This window comes from Cordyceps javanica, chromosome 1, assembly GCF_051103115.1.
Source record: "Cordyceps javanica chromosome 1, complete sequence".
Lineage (NCBI taxonomy): Eukaryota > Fungi > Ascomycota > Sordariomycetes > Hypocreales > Cordycipitaceae > Cordyceps > Cordyceps javanica.
In genome coordinates this window covers 245,211-261,106 of record NC_139295.1, presented here as the reverse complement: position 1 = coordinate 261,106, position 15,896 = coordinate 245,211, and the positions used below count along the sequence as shown (strand labels likewise).

The window sequence follows — 15,896 nt, the reverse complement described above, 5'->3', positions numbered from 1 at the left end:
GTACAAGTCACTTTCCGATCTGATCCAAGCCTCCTCCTCTCTCCACTGCGCACAAATGTCCCAATCTAGCAGTTGGGAAGAACCATTGTATTCAAGGGGTTTCCGAAATGCTGCCGAGGCGGCAAGATTCCAGCCATCTTGAACCAATTAACACGAGTACCACGTATGAATAACTCCCCAAGCTCTTTCTTATACTGTGATAATCCTTCAATATATTGAAACTCGTCACTGTTGGCTGCATCGAGGCGCCCTCGGCCCTCGCCATGTCAACGCGGTTGGCGCACAGATACAGACTTCTCCCATGACAGCAGCCTGCAAAACTCGTGGGAAAGAAGGGTGGTATTTCATCCTCTTTCTCGGCGCTTTTTCTTTTTTTTTCTTTCTTTTCGGCCTCAATACCTCGGGTAAAAGATTCATCTCGCTTGCATCGCCGCCACTCTCATCCAAGACAGCCCCTCTCTCCAATAGACCAAACTCAACGTCGCTGTTGACCTCAACTGCTCATATTACCTAGACCAAAAAAGCAAGTCATGAATCACAGTAAAGACCTTTGTAACTGTAATCAAGCATTAAACCAGCTCCGACTTGCGCCATCTCAACCGGCTCCTTACTCATTTACCTGCGACAGGCTTGATTATTAGTAGCCTTGTCGCAGCGTCCAACCCACCTGTCGACGGGCTATCAGTAATTCATTCTTCTGGTTCAGCTTCTTCGCCTCGATTTAATTAATTTTCTTGTCGCGACTGCCCCTTGTGTCTCCGCCCAGATAACCACTTATAAAACCCAAACCCCGGGTAATATAACAGCCTCGTTCACTTTCGCTGCTCATCGTCCCACCCTTTCCCCCCTCCAAAAAAAAATATCACTCTGTGATTGCCACTGTTGACCCATTTCTCTCGGCTGATGTCTACTTTTGGTTCTATTTTTGCTCTGCATGGATCTGAGAAGCCAAAGAGGCCTTGGAGGCCAGCTTGCAAAACAAGTTTGCGTTGATGTCGTTCTTGTGCTTGCCAAGCGAAACGCATAATCATGACTTCTTTTCCTCTGTTTCAGAGTACACGCTACACTCTCCCTGTCCTTTTTTTTCCCCTCTCGTTTCGACTCAACCCTGGCCAGCCCCCGCTTCCGATTATGTCGTCCCTAATAATAAACTAGAGGGCCATGGGCAATGCCGTCAACGTGAAACTGGACACGCCCCCTCTTCTTATCAATATGTATGATTCGTACACATACAGTGTCTAGTCTAAATTGTGCTCGTTTTCAGGGTCCTGTCGCGCGCGTCTAAGGGGGACGCGATCATCACTGTTGCGAAACGGGACCTTTGCTGACTGAGAGTCCCGCGAAAGGAGAAGAGGGGGGGACGATAATACCGTTATAATGCAAAAAACACAATGTCTATATCACACGAGTTCACTCACTCATGCCGAGATTAAAAGTCGCCGATACAAAGTCGGCTCGCAGCTGATATCGATGCATGATTGCCGGCTTGCCGAGGAGTGGCCGTATACCAAATGGTATATATACTCTGCGTAGAAGTCTTGCAAAGCACCCCAGCAGCCACTGCCTTGAGCCAGAGGCATGTAAACACGCATGTTGGCTTGAGTAAGGGAGTTGTTTATCAGTGAGACTGTCGAATGCCTCATCTGCCTTGTACGCTCGCATTGCTTTTTGCACAAAACATCAGACTTTGAACGCCAGACAGCATTACACAAAAGGGCAGCCTCTTAAAAGGGCACAAGCACACCAAGCTCGACCACCAGCAATAACGTCACGCTGCACAGAGTAATAAAGTATTAGCATGTGACGTAGCCAAAAAGACCCTCTTCTTCGGGCCATCTCGCCCATCTGCGGTGGTCAAACTCGTATAGAAGCCCACCGATAGTAGCGCCATCTCCGCTCCCCTGATGGGACGATTGACACTGCCAATCTCATCGTGCCGTAAATAAGTAGTTGATCTGCCAGGCTTGGTAAACCGTGATGGTCGGTTTCTACAGCTTTCAAAAATTTTCAAAGAATACCAAGAGTTTGCCAAAGCTCTTCAACCAGATTTGACCAAGTGAAACCGTTCTACGACGGTGCAAGCTGGATGTATAAAGATCAAAAGGAGCAAGAAAAAAAAAGGATATGCAGTTGCTGAGCCGCGGATATGCGGGAAACGAGAACCGGGCGGCGCCGCAGTAAATACAACCAGGAACGGACGGTTCGTTTTTTTCCTGCATTTCTTGGGCGGGCGATACGGTTGCGCAGCCCTATGACAATCAATAGCGCGCCTCGAGGGCGGCGTAATCCCCATCGGAGCTTGTTGGAGATTTGGCCGTAATACACCACCAGCTTGCTCACAACTCGTTTCCTCTGCCAAGGCTGACGTGGTTGAGGAGGCCCAGTGATGAAGCTGCTCAGACGACAAGGGATGGAAGGGCGGGGGGCAACCTTGCTTATTAGCCTTTTTCGGCCTTTTTCGCTGTAGAAAAATATAACCTGCAAACTGCGGGGATAGCCTGATTTTTTTTTTTTAAAACTCCCCTTCACGAAACGGTTTCGTCGGTCAAGCCCGTCTAATCTCACCTTTTGTGTGATCGCCCATGATCCCGATCCGCCCCCTTCCCGCCGGCCTGATTTATTCATCACAGTCTTTTGCGAATTCGTTCAGGTGGTAACGCTGCTTCTCATCAATTTCATTCGCATCATCCGGACCAGGATCAAACAAAAAAAAAACAGAGAAGAGGGACGGTTGATCGGAGGGTTTTCCACCGGTGTCGGGTTCCCCTGACAAACTCGGCTGTCGCCGAATCGTCGATTAGGAACCATCGCCACTCTCCAAAGGACGGTCAGTGTACATGCATCCCCGCCAGTCCTCTCCTTCCGGGTAAAGAGTCCATCATGACCAAAGTCTCTGTTGTCTGCGTTTCCGAGGCATCCCCCGCATCAGCCGTGGTCAAAGACACGGCCGCGACGGACGGCCAGCAGAAGCCGCGACGGAAAAGATTCGCCCCCCGAACAAGGACAGGCTGTCTAACATGCCGGTACGTTTGCGCACGCGACCCTTCTTTCCACCCGAGCGCTTTCCACCTTTATATGGTGGGCTACATCACTCATCCACACACACGCACGCGTGCACACGCAAAAACAGCACATATCCACGCACATTGACTTACACACACACACACACACACACATAAAGACTGACAAACCTGTTTTCACCCCTCTCGTAGCGAGCGCCGCATCAAGTGCGACGAGGCCCGGCCCGCCTGCCAGCGGTGCATCCGCGCGTGGCGGCCCTGCGGAGGCTACCACCTGCCCCCGCCGGCGCTCCCCGCGGCGGACAGCCGGCTGCTGCAGCCGACGCCCGTGGTGCCGACGGCGGCGGAGCTCGCGCTGGGGCGCTACTTTGTCGCCGAGATTGGCGCCGTCGCGGCCGACGAGTTCAACGCGACCTTTTGGTGCCGCGACGTGCCGCAGGTCGCCCGCGCCGTGCCCGCCGTCTGGCACGCGAGCAACGCCCTCGCCGGCGCCGCGTGGGCGCGCAGCCCCGCCGCCGGCCTGAGCCCCCGCACCGCGGCCCTCGTCGAGCACGAGGGCGCGAGGCAGTACTCGGCGTCGGTCCGCCACATCCTGCAGGTGACGACGACGACCCAACAGCAACAGCAGCAGCAGCAGCAGCAGCCGTCGCAGCGGCATCCGCAACGGCCCTCGCCGCGTGACCAGACAACGGTGCTGCTGGCCAGCATCCTCCTGTCGAGCTACGCCATGAGCATCGGCGAGCGCGCCGTCTTTGCCAGCATCGTCGCGACGAGCCGTCGCCTCGTCCGCCAGTGGGCGTTTTGGGAGTGTCTGGACGTGACGTCCGTCGCGGCCCTCGCGGCCCAGATCCTCTACGTGTACGTCAAGACGGAGCGCGTGGCGCAAGAGTTTCACCTCGAGACTGTCGTTGCCGACGAGGAGGGGAAGGAAGAGGAGGAGGAGGTGGAGGAGGAAAAAGGCGGGGACAAGGACGCCCGCCGGCCGCCGCTGCGGTGGCACCGGGCCCTCGCCGCGCTGCAGCGCCGGCCGCTGACGTCGGCCCTCCGCGCCTGCGTCGAGCTCGACATGGTGTGGAACAGCGTCCACGACATCCTCGACGCGCTGCCACTGGCGGCCCCGACGACGACGACAACGACCGAGGTGGCGGCCGCGCGGGCGAGGCGGTGCGCCTTTGCGCCGCTCTTCCAGTCGTGGCAGGCACGCTACGCCGCCTACACGGCGGGCCTGCGGAGCCGCCGCGCGCCGCTCGACGTGGACATTGCGGCGCTGGACCTGCGCCGCATGCTCGTGGACGTGCTGCTGCGCGTCCCGCTCGATAACGGCGGCGGCGGCGGCGACGGGGACCGTAGCGGCGACCGTGGCCGGCCCCCCGTCTGGGACGAGACGTGCTGGGACCCGTTCACGCGCGACTTTGCCGCCGCCGTGGCGTGTCTCGAGGCGGTGCTGCCTTTGGCCACGGCCGCGGCCGCGGCGACGGGCGCGGTCATGTCGACGCCGAGCATCTACGCCAGCTGCAACTTTATCGTGCAAAAGTGCCGCGCGCCGGGGCTCCGGCGCAGGGCGGCGGCGGTGCTGCGCAACTCGCTCGTGGCGGCGCTCGGTCGCCGCATGACAAACGACGACGACGGCGGCGGCGGCGGCGGCGTCGGCGGTGGTGGCCGGGAGCATACGCCCCTGATCGTGGACCGGCTGATTCTCGTAGAGGAGAGCGCGTGGGAGCTGGGCGGCAGCGGGTGCGGTCAGGATGACGCGTGCGTGCCGGGCCGGTACATATGCAACATGCACCGCGTCGTGAGGGTGCATATCGACAGGACGGTGGACGGACTCCCAGAGGTTACCTTTCGGACAGTGGGTGACATTTTGAACGGCAGGCCGGGCCATCACGAGGCCATGGACATTTCATTGTCGAGCTGTGCGATGGGGGGATAAACCTTGTCTATTCAGAAATGCTAATTTCACTTTTCATGTTCCAAAACACCCAACAGCCCAAAAGGAAAATTGATGTACTAGATATTGCGCTATTGAGCCTCTTCCATGTCTTCGTCGTCATCTTCGTTATCCTCATCCTCGTCGTCATCGTCATCGTCCTCGCCCTCGGCGGCAACACCACCCTCATCCTCCTCTTCTTCGCTGGAGCTGCTCTCGTCGTCATCCACGCCAACGAGGCGGTCCTCCACATCGCCCTTCTGCTCCGGCACACGCTCGGCAAAGGCCTTGCGCACAGCGGCGTTGGTGCTGGTGTCCCAGACGTTCATGCTGCCCGAGCTACCAGCGACGGCCAGGCGGAAGCCAACCTCGGCGTCAGGAGCAAACGTCGTAGCAAACACCTTGCCAACGTCCAGGTTACGCGAAACGACCATCGACGGACCGCTCGCTTGAATGTTCCACAGTTTGACCGTTCGGTCGGTGGAGCCGGTGGCCATGAAGCCGGGAATGATGGGGTTAATGTCAAAGGATGACACGGACTCGTCGTGCGCCTGCAGCGTCCACACAGACTTGCTCGAGGCAGGGCTCGAGGGTGCGTTGCGGATATCGTAGTAGTGGACGGCGCCGCCCTCGGTAGAGACGAAGAAGTAGTTTTGGTCGTGCGGGTTCCACTTGACGTTCTCAACGTCGCTCTCAACACCCCAGCGAGGAACCTTGGCATCGGGCGCGCGCATGTCGGCCGCGACAATGGTGCGGTCATAGCTGCCACTCAAGAGGACGGTAGGCTCGGATGTGTGCCAGGCCAGCGAGCAGACCTTGTCGGTGTGGTACGAATATGACTTGGCGCACTTGGCCGTGTTGAGATCCCACAGCTTGACCGTCTTGTCGGCCGAGGCCGAGGCCAGCAGGTTGCGGTGCTTGCGGTTGGCGGCCAGCGACAGAACGGCATCGACGTGGTAGTTGTCGTTTGTCTTCTTGCTCTTGGACTTCTTCTTGGGCTTGACGATGCTGGGGTTGGACTCGGCGCTGGGGCCTAGAATGGCGTTGGGGTACATGCAATCGATGGTGTCGAGATCCCAGATCTCGATATCGGGGTCCATGGTCGCGACGGCGACCGAGTTGCCGCGAGCATCGGTGCCCTCGGTACCGTTGTTGCTGACGGGCATGTCGATCCACTCGACGGCCAGAGGGATGGCGGGCAACATGATGTCGTGGTGGACGTAAAGGTTGTCACTCGCATCCTCGTACACGTAGACTTCCAAGTGCGCCATTTCGTCCTCTACCTTGGCGGATAGAATCAGGTTATCGGTAGCTAGGATCTGCATGTCTTCCTTTTCCTCATCGTCCTCATCCTGGAGCGTAATGTAGGGATCGTCCTTGTTATCCTCGTAGTAGGCGAGAGACTTCATATTGCCAAACATGCTCAGACCTTGAACATCTTCGGTAGGCTTTGCGTCGTCATCGTCGTCGTCGTAGTTGTCCAGGTCGTATTTCTTTAGATCCTCGTCGTCGTTGTAGCTATACAATTAGCGCATGGCCACTGCATTCCATTCTGGTTGTGCATACTTGGTACTGGACTTGGAGCCATTCTTTTTACCCTTGACGGGTGCTTCGTCAGCCATATCGTCATCATCGCCCTCCTTCTCTTGCGCTTCCGCTTCCTTGAGGTCTTCCTCGGCGTCGTCGAGCTGCAGCTTGGCGAGCTCAGCAATTCTCTCATATTCGGCCTCGTCGAGAGTGTATTTTTGAGGAAACGGCGCAGCGAAGCCCCTGGGGACCCACTGAGCAGCTGTGATCATCGACATCTTGCGCGATTCGAAATTTGAGAAAGAAAATGCGCTCTGCAGATTGAAGCCCAAGATTTTAATCCAGACGTGGGGGCTCTCCCACCGACTTCCAAAAAATTTCAGCGGGGCTGACACTTATCGATAATGGGGACGGCAAAACCTCGTCGGCCAGTTTCGCGCCGCGATCAACATCTTAGAGCTCTCATCGACGCCGTCGATCCACCTACAGGAGTGATCGCCATTTCGCCATGGGAGAAGAGCGTGAGTACGATGGGTATAACCCCAAACGACGTCGCTTGGACGGTGCGCGCTCCAACAATCGATTCCGCAATGACTCTCGCGGGTCCACACCACGCGCCCAGTCTCGCTATGCGCCAACACCACCTCGCCAGCAAGAGGACGAGCAGCAGCCTGCCGATGAGGACTGGAAGGCGCTAGATCGAGACTGGTATATGCAGGATGAGTTTGGCGGGCATGCCTTTGGCGATGAGACGCACAACCCGTTTGCGTCGTACGAAACCTCCACCGCGGAAGCACTGCAGCTTGAGTCCGCCCGAGCTGAAAAGATGACCAGTCGATACGATGCGCGACAGGAACAGCGACGCAAGGAAAACGACGCTTGGGAAACAAACCGAATGCTGGTCTCAGGCGTTGCCCAGCGTCGCGACATGGCATCAGACTTTGACGACCAAGAGGCTACCCGCGTGCATCTGCTCGTCCACGAGCTGCGACCACCATTCCTGGACGGTCGCACCATCTTCACCAAGCAGCTCGATCCGGTCCCGGCTGTCCGAGACTACCAGAGTGACATGGCCGTGTTCAGCCGAAAGGGGAGCAAGGCGGTCAAGGAGGCGCGACAGCAGCGAGAGCGACAGAAGCAGGCTCAACAGGCGACAAGCTTGGCGGGCACTGCGCTCGGAAACATTATGGGTGCCAAAGAAGATGACGGTGACAGCGCCCTTCCCGCGCCAGTCGAGGCGGACGCGGAAAACACCGGCCGCAAGGGTAACAAGTTTAGCTCACACATGAAAAAGGCTGAAGGCGCGAGCGATTTCAGCCGAAGCAAGACACTGAGAGAGCAGCGAGAGTACCTGCCCGCTTTTGCCGTACGAGAGGAATTATTGCGCGTGATTCGAGAAAATCAAGTCACAATCGTGATAGGAGAAACTGGTTCGGGAAAGACGACACAGCTCACGCAGTTCCTGTACGAGGATGGCTACGCCAAGACGGGCATGATTGCGTGTACGCAGCCTCGTCGTGTCGCGGCCATGAGTGTTGCAAAGCGTGTAGCAGAAGAAATGGAAGTCGAGCTTGGAACGACAGTTGGATACTCCATCCGTTTCGAGGACGTCACAAGCAAGGACACTGAAATCAAGTATATGACGGAGGGTATCCTGCTTCAGCACTCTCTAACCGAGCCTGACCTGGACCGATACTCATGCATCATCATGGATGAGGCCCACGAGCGTGCTCTCAATACGGACATCTTGTTTGGTCTGTTCAAAAAGATTCTGTCGCGCAGGCGCGACTTGAAGCTCATCGTCACATCCGCCACCATGAACGCCAAGCGCTTCTCCGAATTTTTTGGTAATGCGCCCGAGTTTACCATTCCCGGACGTACATTTCCCGTCGACGTCATGTTTCATCGCTCGCCGGTGGAGGACTATGTCGACCAAGCGGTGCAACAGGTTCTCGCGATTCACGTTTCCATGGACCCTGGTGACATTCTCGTCTTCATGACAGGCCAAGAGGACATTGAGATTACTTGCGAGCTGATTCAAAAACGACTGGACGCCCTCAACGATCCGCCCAAGCTGAGCATCTTGCCTATTTACAGTCAGATGCCTGCCGATCTGCAGTCCAAGATTTTTGATCGCGCAGAAGCTGGCGTTCGCAAATGCGTGGTCGCGACCAACATCGCCGAGACCAGTTTGACGGTCGACGGTATCAAGTACGTGGTGGACGCCGGCTACAGCAAGATGAAGGTGTATAACCCCAAGATGGGCATGGATACGCTGCAGATCACGCCCATCTCGCAGGCCAACGCGTCGCAGCGATCAGGCCGCGCCGGTCGTACCGGCCCGGGCAAGGCGTTTCGGCTCTTTACCGAAAAGGCCTTCAAGGAGGAGCTCTACCTGCAGACCATCCCCGAGATCCAGCGGACCAACCTGGCCAACACGGTGCTGATGCTCAAGTCGCTCGGGGTCAAGGACCTTCTCGAGTTTGATTTTATGGACCCGCCGCCGCAGGACACCATCTCGACCTCCATGTTCGACCTGTGGGCGCTCGGCGCGCTCGACAACCTGGGCGAGCTGACGGAGATTGGCCGCAAGATGAGCGCGTACCCGATGGACCCGTCGCTGGCCAAGCTGCTCATCATGGCGGAGCGGTACGGGTGCAGCGAGGAGATGATTACGATTGTGTCGATGCTGTCGGTGCCCAACGTCTTTTACCGCCCCAAGGAGCGCCAGGACGAGGCCGACACGCAGCGCGAGAAGTTTTGGGTGCACGAGTCGGACCACCTGACGTACCTGCAGGTGTACCAGGCGTGGAAGGCCAACGGCTTCTCGGACGGGTGGTGCGTCAAGCACTTTCTGCACTCCAAGTCGCTGCGCCGGGCCAAGGAGATCCGGGAGCAGCTGCTCGACATTGCGCGGATGCAAAAGATGGAGCTGGCCAGCTGCGGCATGGACTGGGACATGATCCGCAAGTGCATCTGCTCGGGCTACTACCACCAGGCGGCCAAGTACAAGGGCTCGGGCGAGTACGTCAACCTGCGGACCAACCTGCCCGTGCAGCTGCACCCGACCTCGGCCCTGTACGCGGGCCACCCGCCCGACTACGTCGTCTACCACGAGCTGGTGCTCACCTCGCGCGTGTACGTGTCGACGGTGACGGCCGTCGACCCGCACTGGCTCGCCGACATGGGCGGCGTCTTCTACTCGGTCCGCGAAAAGGGCTACTCGGCGCGCGAGAAGCGCATCACCGAGACCGAGTTCAACCGCAAGATGGAGATTGAGGCCCAGATGGCCGACGACAAGCGCCGCGAGGAGCGCCGCCTCGAGGCCGAGGCCGAGCGCGCCGCCGCGGCCCGCAAGAAGGCGGGCGCGCAGGGCGCCGATAAAAAGTTTGTGACGCAGGGCGCGGTCAAGAAGCCGGTGGTGAAGCGCAGGGGGCGAGGTTTCTAGCTGCTTTTACTAATTACTGGCCTTTTTTTTTTTTTTTGTCTCTCTCCCTTTTTTTTTCTCTCTCTCTGAGCATTTAGCGGTGCGGCGTTGCTAGATTTTGGGTCCATAACACGTATTGCAAATATCTAAACTTCATATTATTATCAGCTGGGGTCTATATTTCACCGTCAATGCCGTATCGTGAATTCTGCTTCGTCGGAAATGACATCCCTCGCTTCTTGCGTGAGTTTGACGACGGTGGCGTGGCTGGGGCCCTGGTCAACGTCCTTCATGAGCTTTTCGACAGAGGCTTCTTCACCTTGCGCCTCGCCCTCGACCTAAGTAGATGGTTTGCTTCCCGTCAGCGCAGTTGACGCGGTTTGCGGTTTGCGGTTTGCGGCGAAAAAGCAAAAAGAAAAAGAAAAAGAACGCTTACCTTGTTGTCGGGCGTGTTGCGGCACCAGCCCGTCAAGCCGTACGCCTGCGCCCTTTTCCGCGTAAAGTATCTGACATGGTTCGTGAGCACACGAGTGATTTGAGGTGGGAAACCCCGGAGATGATCAGTGTCGGGCCAACAGACGTACCGAAAACCAACTCCTAATGGGCGGCAATTCATTAATTCAACTGCGGGCGAAACTATGATGGGCCTTGTCACACATACCCTGTACTGTGCCGCCGTGGGCAACAAAGTAGACCTGCTGGAAGCATGAGCACGCATTCAACGGCTTGTTTGGACTTTTGTCATCTTACTCTTTTTGTCATGGCTTGGTGAGATTGATTGAATTGATAAATGCCGCTTGCTGGGGTTGCTGGCTCGGATCTGCCGTGTATTGTAGGCTCGCGGTTGATTCTGACGCACCTCATTATTCACCAGCCGATGGAGGTCAACGCCACCCACCACCTTTTTACCCTGACAGCCTTTGCCTGGCAAGCCACCAGACCCGCAAAACATGGGAACCTCCCAAAGCGTCGTCCAGCCTTTCTTTGCCCATGCATCACTTTGCTCCTCTCATCCACACATTTCCAAACTCCGCTTTCTCCCATCCCGGGTCGCAAAAAGCAATACAACCCGCCCTCTTTTTGCTTCCGATCCAGCAGTCATGGAGCCGGACGAGCCGGGCATCCGCTTCAAAGCCAAGAAGCGCGGCACCAAGACGCTGCGCCAGCGCGACCGCGCCGAGTCCCCGGAAGCCGGCGCACCGTCAGCAACAGCAGCAGCAGCTCCCACATCGCAGCGCGACGCACCCACGCCCGACCGCCTCGACGAGGAGGCTGCAAGCAGCAGCAGCAGCAGCAGCAACGATGGCTCCGCCGCCGTGCAGGCGGCCCTCAAGCTGCGCCAGGCGCGCAGCAAGAACCGTTTCCGGGGCGGCGTGGGCTTTGGCCGCGACGAGCCCGCCAATGGCGCGGGTGACGCCGACGGCACCGCGGAGACTGGCCTGGTGCTGCACGATGCGGCGCATGGTCTCCCTGACCGGTTCATGCACCAGACGGGCTTTGTCGCTGACGCCGACGACAGACACATGTACGCTGCTCCCCTCCTCTCCTCACCCCCCCTGCACATGAACATGCATTCCCGTCGCCCGTGGTCAAAAAACATGAGGGTTTTGGTGCCGGAAGCTAATCATTCAGGATGGCCTATGTAGAGTCGCGCCTCTCCTCGCGCGCCGGCGCCGACAGCGCTGAGCCAGCCAGCGGCGGCGACAGAACAGACCACCACCACCACCACTACGACCGCGACCAGGATCATCAGCTCGGCGCGAGACCTGCGCAGCGACACCCGCCGAGGTCGACCGTGCAGACGGCCACGTCGACGACGAGCTGGACCAGGCTGGTCGAGGTCCAGGTGCCGCCCGACCTGCGCGGCAATAACAACGGCAAAAACAACAACAACAACGCCGCCGGCACGGACGGTCGCGGCGGCGGCAGCAAGCGCGGCCTGGACGCGGCGGGCAAGCCGCAGTCGGCGCCGCGACGGCGACGTAACCGCCGAGGCAGCGACGACATGAAGCGCGATGCAATGGTCGAGGCGTTTCTGCACGAGAACAGACGTACGTTATTTGCCTGTGGGCTCGGGAGGCGATCCGATGCCTTCCCTCCCCAATATAATCCCCTTTCATCGGTAAAGGGCAAAGTTGGACAAGGAAGAAAAAAAAAGCTAACATTGTCGTGTACATGTAGTCGATGTCTACGACGTCCCGGCCGCTTCCTCGGCATCCTCACAACCAGCCGACGGGGCACAGGCCGGCCGGACCGCCGACGACGCCCTCGCCGCCGACTTTCGCCGGCAGTACATGGCGGAGATGGCGGTGCGGCGGCAGCGTCGGCGCCCGGCCATCAACCAGCCGCGCGTGACGCAGCGGCAGCTCGCGCACCAGCAGGCCGTGGCCGCCGGCGAGGTGCTCAAGGGCCCCAAGCTGGGCGGCAGCCGCAACGCGCGCGCGGCGGTGCGGGATGCGCTGCTGCAGGAGCAGGAGCTGAAAAAGAGGAGCAGGTGAAGGGACTCGGAGGGAAACGTATATATATATATATATTTGTCATGGATATCTACATGTTCACGAAAATGGAAAGGAAAGGAAACCACCCCTTGGCCGCGATGGAGTCACGAGGGATAAGCGACGAGGTACATCACTGCGCAGAGGAAGTATGGCAAAACGAAGCCAACAGCAAGGAATAAGAAAGGCAGAGACCAAGTGAGCGGTACTCGCTTGTTGTACTTGATTCAATAGGATGGCGTTATTTCGGGTATACAGCAAGTCACATTTTGACAGTTTTATTCAGCAAAACATTAAATTCCTCACAGCAGGGCAATAATCAAGTGATGAAAGCAAGAGAGACGAATCAATTTCTTCATTGTTGGTGTGTTAGCGACAGAATGTGCATCTTGTGCAGCCGACTTGGAAGAAGTAGTCCAAAACAAAAGAGACGTCACGGGGGAAAAGCAGACAGGGGACAAAGCCGCCGATTCAGCCAAAAAAAGGAAACACAGGCAATCACTACAAAGAGACAGGAATAGAAATGGACAAAACGAGTCCAAACAAAACGCCAACCGAGAGAATCCCAACCCATCAGAACCGTACCCAAGGAGATATTGCCCCCCAAGTAAAAACTTAGCCCAGTCAAATACGCAGACCGAATTTCCCAAATAAAAGCAAGTCGAGTAAAAGAACATTGAGAAAGAGAAACTGAGGGTGAGCAGCCAGAGGACTGAGCACACGAATCAGTTTTATCGAGAAGGAGAGAAGAAAAAAAAAGGTTCAAAACGTGGAAAAGACAGTGTAGTCACCACAGGGGGAAAGGGGCAAGACATCACACAGCTGACGCCTAATACACTGAGCGAGCTTGTGCCAAAGAAACGAAGGAGAATAAGGAAAAAGCTGTGTCCGTGAACCCAGTGGAACGGGGAAATCCAAGAGCAGGGACTGGCCCGAGAAGAAGTATAGTATATCGTTGTATCGTAGTTTCAAATGCGCCGAAGAAATGATTTTGCAGCCGTTTGCCCTGTACGTCTAAGACCAAAAAGAGACAGTCGAGCAGAAAAGAGGCAGTCGATGTTGAAAAAGGGTAGAGTCTAAGTCATGAAAAGAGTGTGTCATGGAGAGAATCATCGAATGGATAAAAAAAGTGCGTCAACAATTATCGAATGTCGAGCTGAAAAGGCTTGAACCGGCCGCCGATGGTGGCACAGCGGGGGCACTTCCTTCTTGCTCCGTGTTCGGCCATGAGAACCTCGACGCAGGTAGCGCACAAGCCACAGATGCACTCGGTACAGGCGTAGGACCCCCTGAGCTGAGAGATGCCCTGACAGGCGGCACAGTAGATTTGGATTGTCTGGGATGAGTACGTGGGGGACGAGTCGGAGAGACCGCTGGTGCCCATGTGAAAGTTTTCGCCGCTCTCGACACTGGGAAAGGGCTCCACATGGTCCTGGTTGTGAGATGGCGGGGTCAGGGCCTGCTGGAGGGGTGAAGCCTGGTAGTTGGCCTGGTGCAAATTCTGCTGAGTAAAGGGCGGCATGGAAGAGCGGTGGATGGAGACGGGTGACTGTGGCATGGGGGTGCGGTCCTCGTCCAGGTCGCCAGTGGCAGAGGCTGCCTGGTCGGCCGCATCAATGAGGTCTTCCCAGCGCTTGCCAAAGTCAGTTGAGGGCTCGACGGATAAGGCCTTGCGGTCGCCGGTCCTCATGCGGTCATCGTTCTGGATGCGTCTCAGCCAATCAGCCGCGTTACCGCGCGACGTCTTCTTCTTGTGGCCTTCTTTGGCGCGTTTCGAAATGGACTGCTTGCGTGGGCGGTTTGGCCCCATGGGGCGCTGCAACGGCGGCAGGGTCGAGGAGCGACCGGGTGGTGAGCCGGCATGGATGGAGGGGAGGTGACGGTTGGTGAAAGGGTCGCTGGTGACATCATGGTTGATGTGGTGGATCGGCGGGAGCTCGATGGATGTCCGAGGAATGCGACGACCATCCAAATCGGAATGATAACCCTAGGGCGCAAATCATTAGAATGAATGTAAATTAAAGGTAAAATGAAGATGAATTTGAATTATTGCCTTGCAATGTCAAATTATTGATAAATTGTTGATGTTGAGAGCGCTATCGATATGGCGCGGGGCAGAGCAGAGGTGGGTGGGCAGGGAGCTGTAGCTCGGTTGCGGAGAGCTATGCGGTGCAAACTTACCCCATCCATGTCAATTTCTCGCTCGGATTTGACGCCATGAAGCTCGGCGAGGACGGCGGCGGCAGCTGTGGCGGTTCCGAACATGTGATTTACAGGGCCGGTAGAATATTCGTCAGAGTGTCGGGGAGTAGCCGGACCAGAGGAATTGTGCCGGTAGTCATTTTGGCGTGGACGATACCCTAGAATTGTCAGCCTGCGAATTCTTTGCTCGTGTCTCGTCTTTCGTCTTTATTATTTGTTTCATCATTTTCTTCTATCTCTATGCTGAGGAGATGGGAAAAAAATGAAAAGGGAGATGAAATACGCACCATGTGCAGAAGCAACCGGGCTCGAGTCGGCGGGGGGACGTTCGGAAGGAGGCGTATTGACCATGAGCATGAAGCTCTCTTCGGTGGCGGGCAGCTTAGAAATGTAGTGCTCGGGGTGAGCTCGACGAATATGCTCCTGCATGGAGCGATACCGTTTTTCCTGCGGGAGAGGACGGTTAGGCGGATGAAGAGGACAAGGATGAGGAGGGATCAATTTGGGGGATTGAATGATAATTTCGGGTTCCGGTTGACATAGGTGTGGCATGCGGGCAAAGGGCACGGCTCGAAGGGCCGCGGGCAGGTAGGAGGAGAGGACTCACGCCGATGCATCTTTTACGGCAGTTGGAGCCATCCTGATTGCTCAGAGGGCAGATGACCTCATTGTTGGCATCAGTGATGGAAAAGGACGAAGTCAGAGATGAGCGAGGCGGCATCTTGACCCCACCATGCGCAGCTCGAGGCGGTGCGGTGACGGGGTGCGGGAGGGTTGGTTGAGAAGTTGTTGAAGCTCTGAAGCTCGACGAAGCTGAAGAGGGTCTGCGGACAAAGACCAAAGACGAGAGGACTGGGGGGCGTAGCCTGATGAATGCGTTGGTACGGCCGAGGATTCAATTGAGAGTAGGCTGTTGAGTATCAAGGCATAGGCGGGCGAGTTCGAGAGGGCGTTGTCGTCGCAAAGTTGGTGATGGGTGAAGGAGAAAAGTATTGAAGCAAGTGGGTGCTGGTTGTAGAAGATATTGACATGGAAGAGATGCGAAAAAAAAAAAATAAAAAGAAGCGAGAGCGAGGCGAAGCAAGCGAAGAGTTTGGTAGCGGCCGCAGTGGTGGTAGACGGCGTGGGTAACTAAGTGGCGGCGGTCGACTGCCAGTGAGGGAGCGCCAAAGGTTAAAAAGAAAAAAGATGTTTAGCTCGGGAGGCGTTGTCGAGATGCAGGTAGCAAAGCTAAACAGCCGGGCAATCGATGTTGGAAGTTGGCTTGGCGAGTGAGAAGGAAGCAAGAGTTAAAAAAA

At 56.8% G+C, this 15,896-nt stretch overlaps 6 protein-coding genes across 6 annotated transcripts; 3 read left to right on the top strand and 3 right to left on the bottom strand.

Moving 5' to 3' along the window:
* Positions 1-2,880: 2,880 nt before the first annotated feature.
* Positions 2,881-4,950, top strand: V2A60_000082 (Zn(II)2Cys6 transcription factor domain-containing protein; the record flags this gene model as incomplete). Its single annotated transcript, XM_083251453.1, has 2 exons — positions 2,881-3,023; positions 3,213-4,950. 2 exons carry the CDS (start codon positions 2,881-2,883, stop codon positions 4,948-4,950), a joined length of 1,881 nt encoding a protein of 626 aa, XP_083107579.1.
* An 89-nt stretch (positions 4,951-5,039) lies between these two features.
* V2A60_000081 (rRNA-processing protein PWP1) lies at positions 5,040-6,752 on the bottom strand (the record flags this gene model as incomplete). The annotated part of the gene is made up of 2 exons (XM_083251452.1): positions 5,040-6,465; positions 6,514-6,752. The coding sequence occupies 2 exons, from the start codon at positions 6,750-6,752 to the stop codon at positions 5,040-5,042; spliced, it is 1,665 nt and encodes a 554-aa protein (XP_083107578.1).
* Positions 6,753-6,982: 230 nt separating this feature from the next.
* Positions 6,983-9,922, top strand: V2A60_000080 (uncharacterized protein; the record flags this gene model as incomplete). The annotated part of the gene is made up of 1 exon (XM_083251451.1): positions 6,983-9,922. The coding sequence occupies one exon, from the start codon at positions 6,983-6,985 to the stop codon at positions 9,920-9,922; it is 2,940 nt and encodes a 979-aa protein (XP_083107577.1).
* Positions 9,923-10,089: 167 nt separating this feature from the next.
* V2A60_000079 (Acylphosphatase-like domain-containing protein) lies at positions 10,090-10,663 on the bottom strand (the record flags this gene model as incomplete). Its single annotated transcript, XM_083251450.1, has 5 exons — positions 10,090-10,239; positions 10,338-10,407; positions 10,486-10,498; positions 10,563-10,596; positions 10,652-10,663. 5 exons carry the CDS (start codon positions 10,661-10,663, stop codon positions 10,090-10,092), a joined length of 279 nt encoding a protein of 92 aa, XP_083107576.1.
* Positions 10,664-11,001: 338 nt separating this feature from the next.
* V2A60_000078 (uncharacterized protein) lies at positions 11,002-12,399 on the top strand (the record flags this gene model as incomplete). The annotated part of the gene is made up of 3 exons (XM_083251449.1): positions 11,002-11,426; positions 11,534-11,952; positions 12,083-12,399. 3 exons carry the CDS (start codon positions 11,002-11,004, stop codon positions 12,397-12,399), a joined length of 1,161 nt encoding a protein of 386 aa, XP_083107575.1.
* Positions 12,400-13,537: 1,138 nt separating this feature from the next.
* On the bottom strand, positions 13,538-15,319 carry V2A60_000077 (uncharacterized protein; the record flags this gene model as incomplete). Its single annotated transcript, XM_083251448.1, has 4 exons — positions 13,538-14,383; positions 14,578-14,756; positions 14,886-15,045; positions 15,206-15,319. The coding sequence occupies 4 exons, from the start codon at positions 15,317-15,319 to the stop codon at positions 13,538-13,540; spliced, it is 1,299 nt and encodes a 432-aa protein (XP_083107574.1).
* Positions 15,320-15,896: the final 577 nt, after the last annotated feature.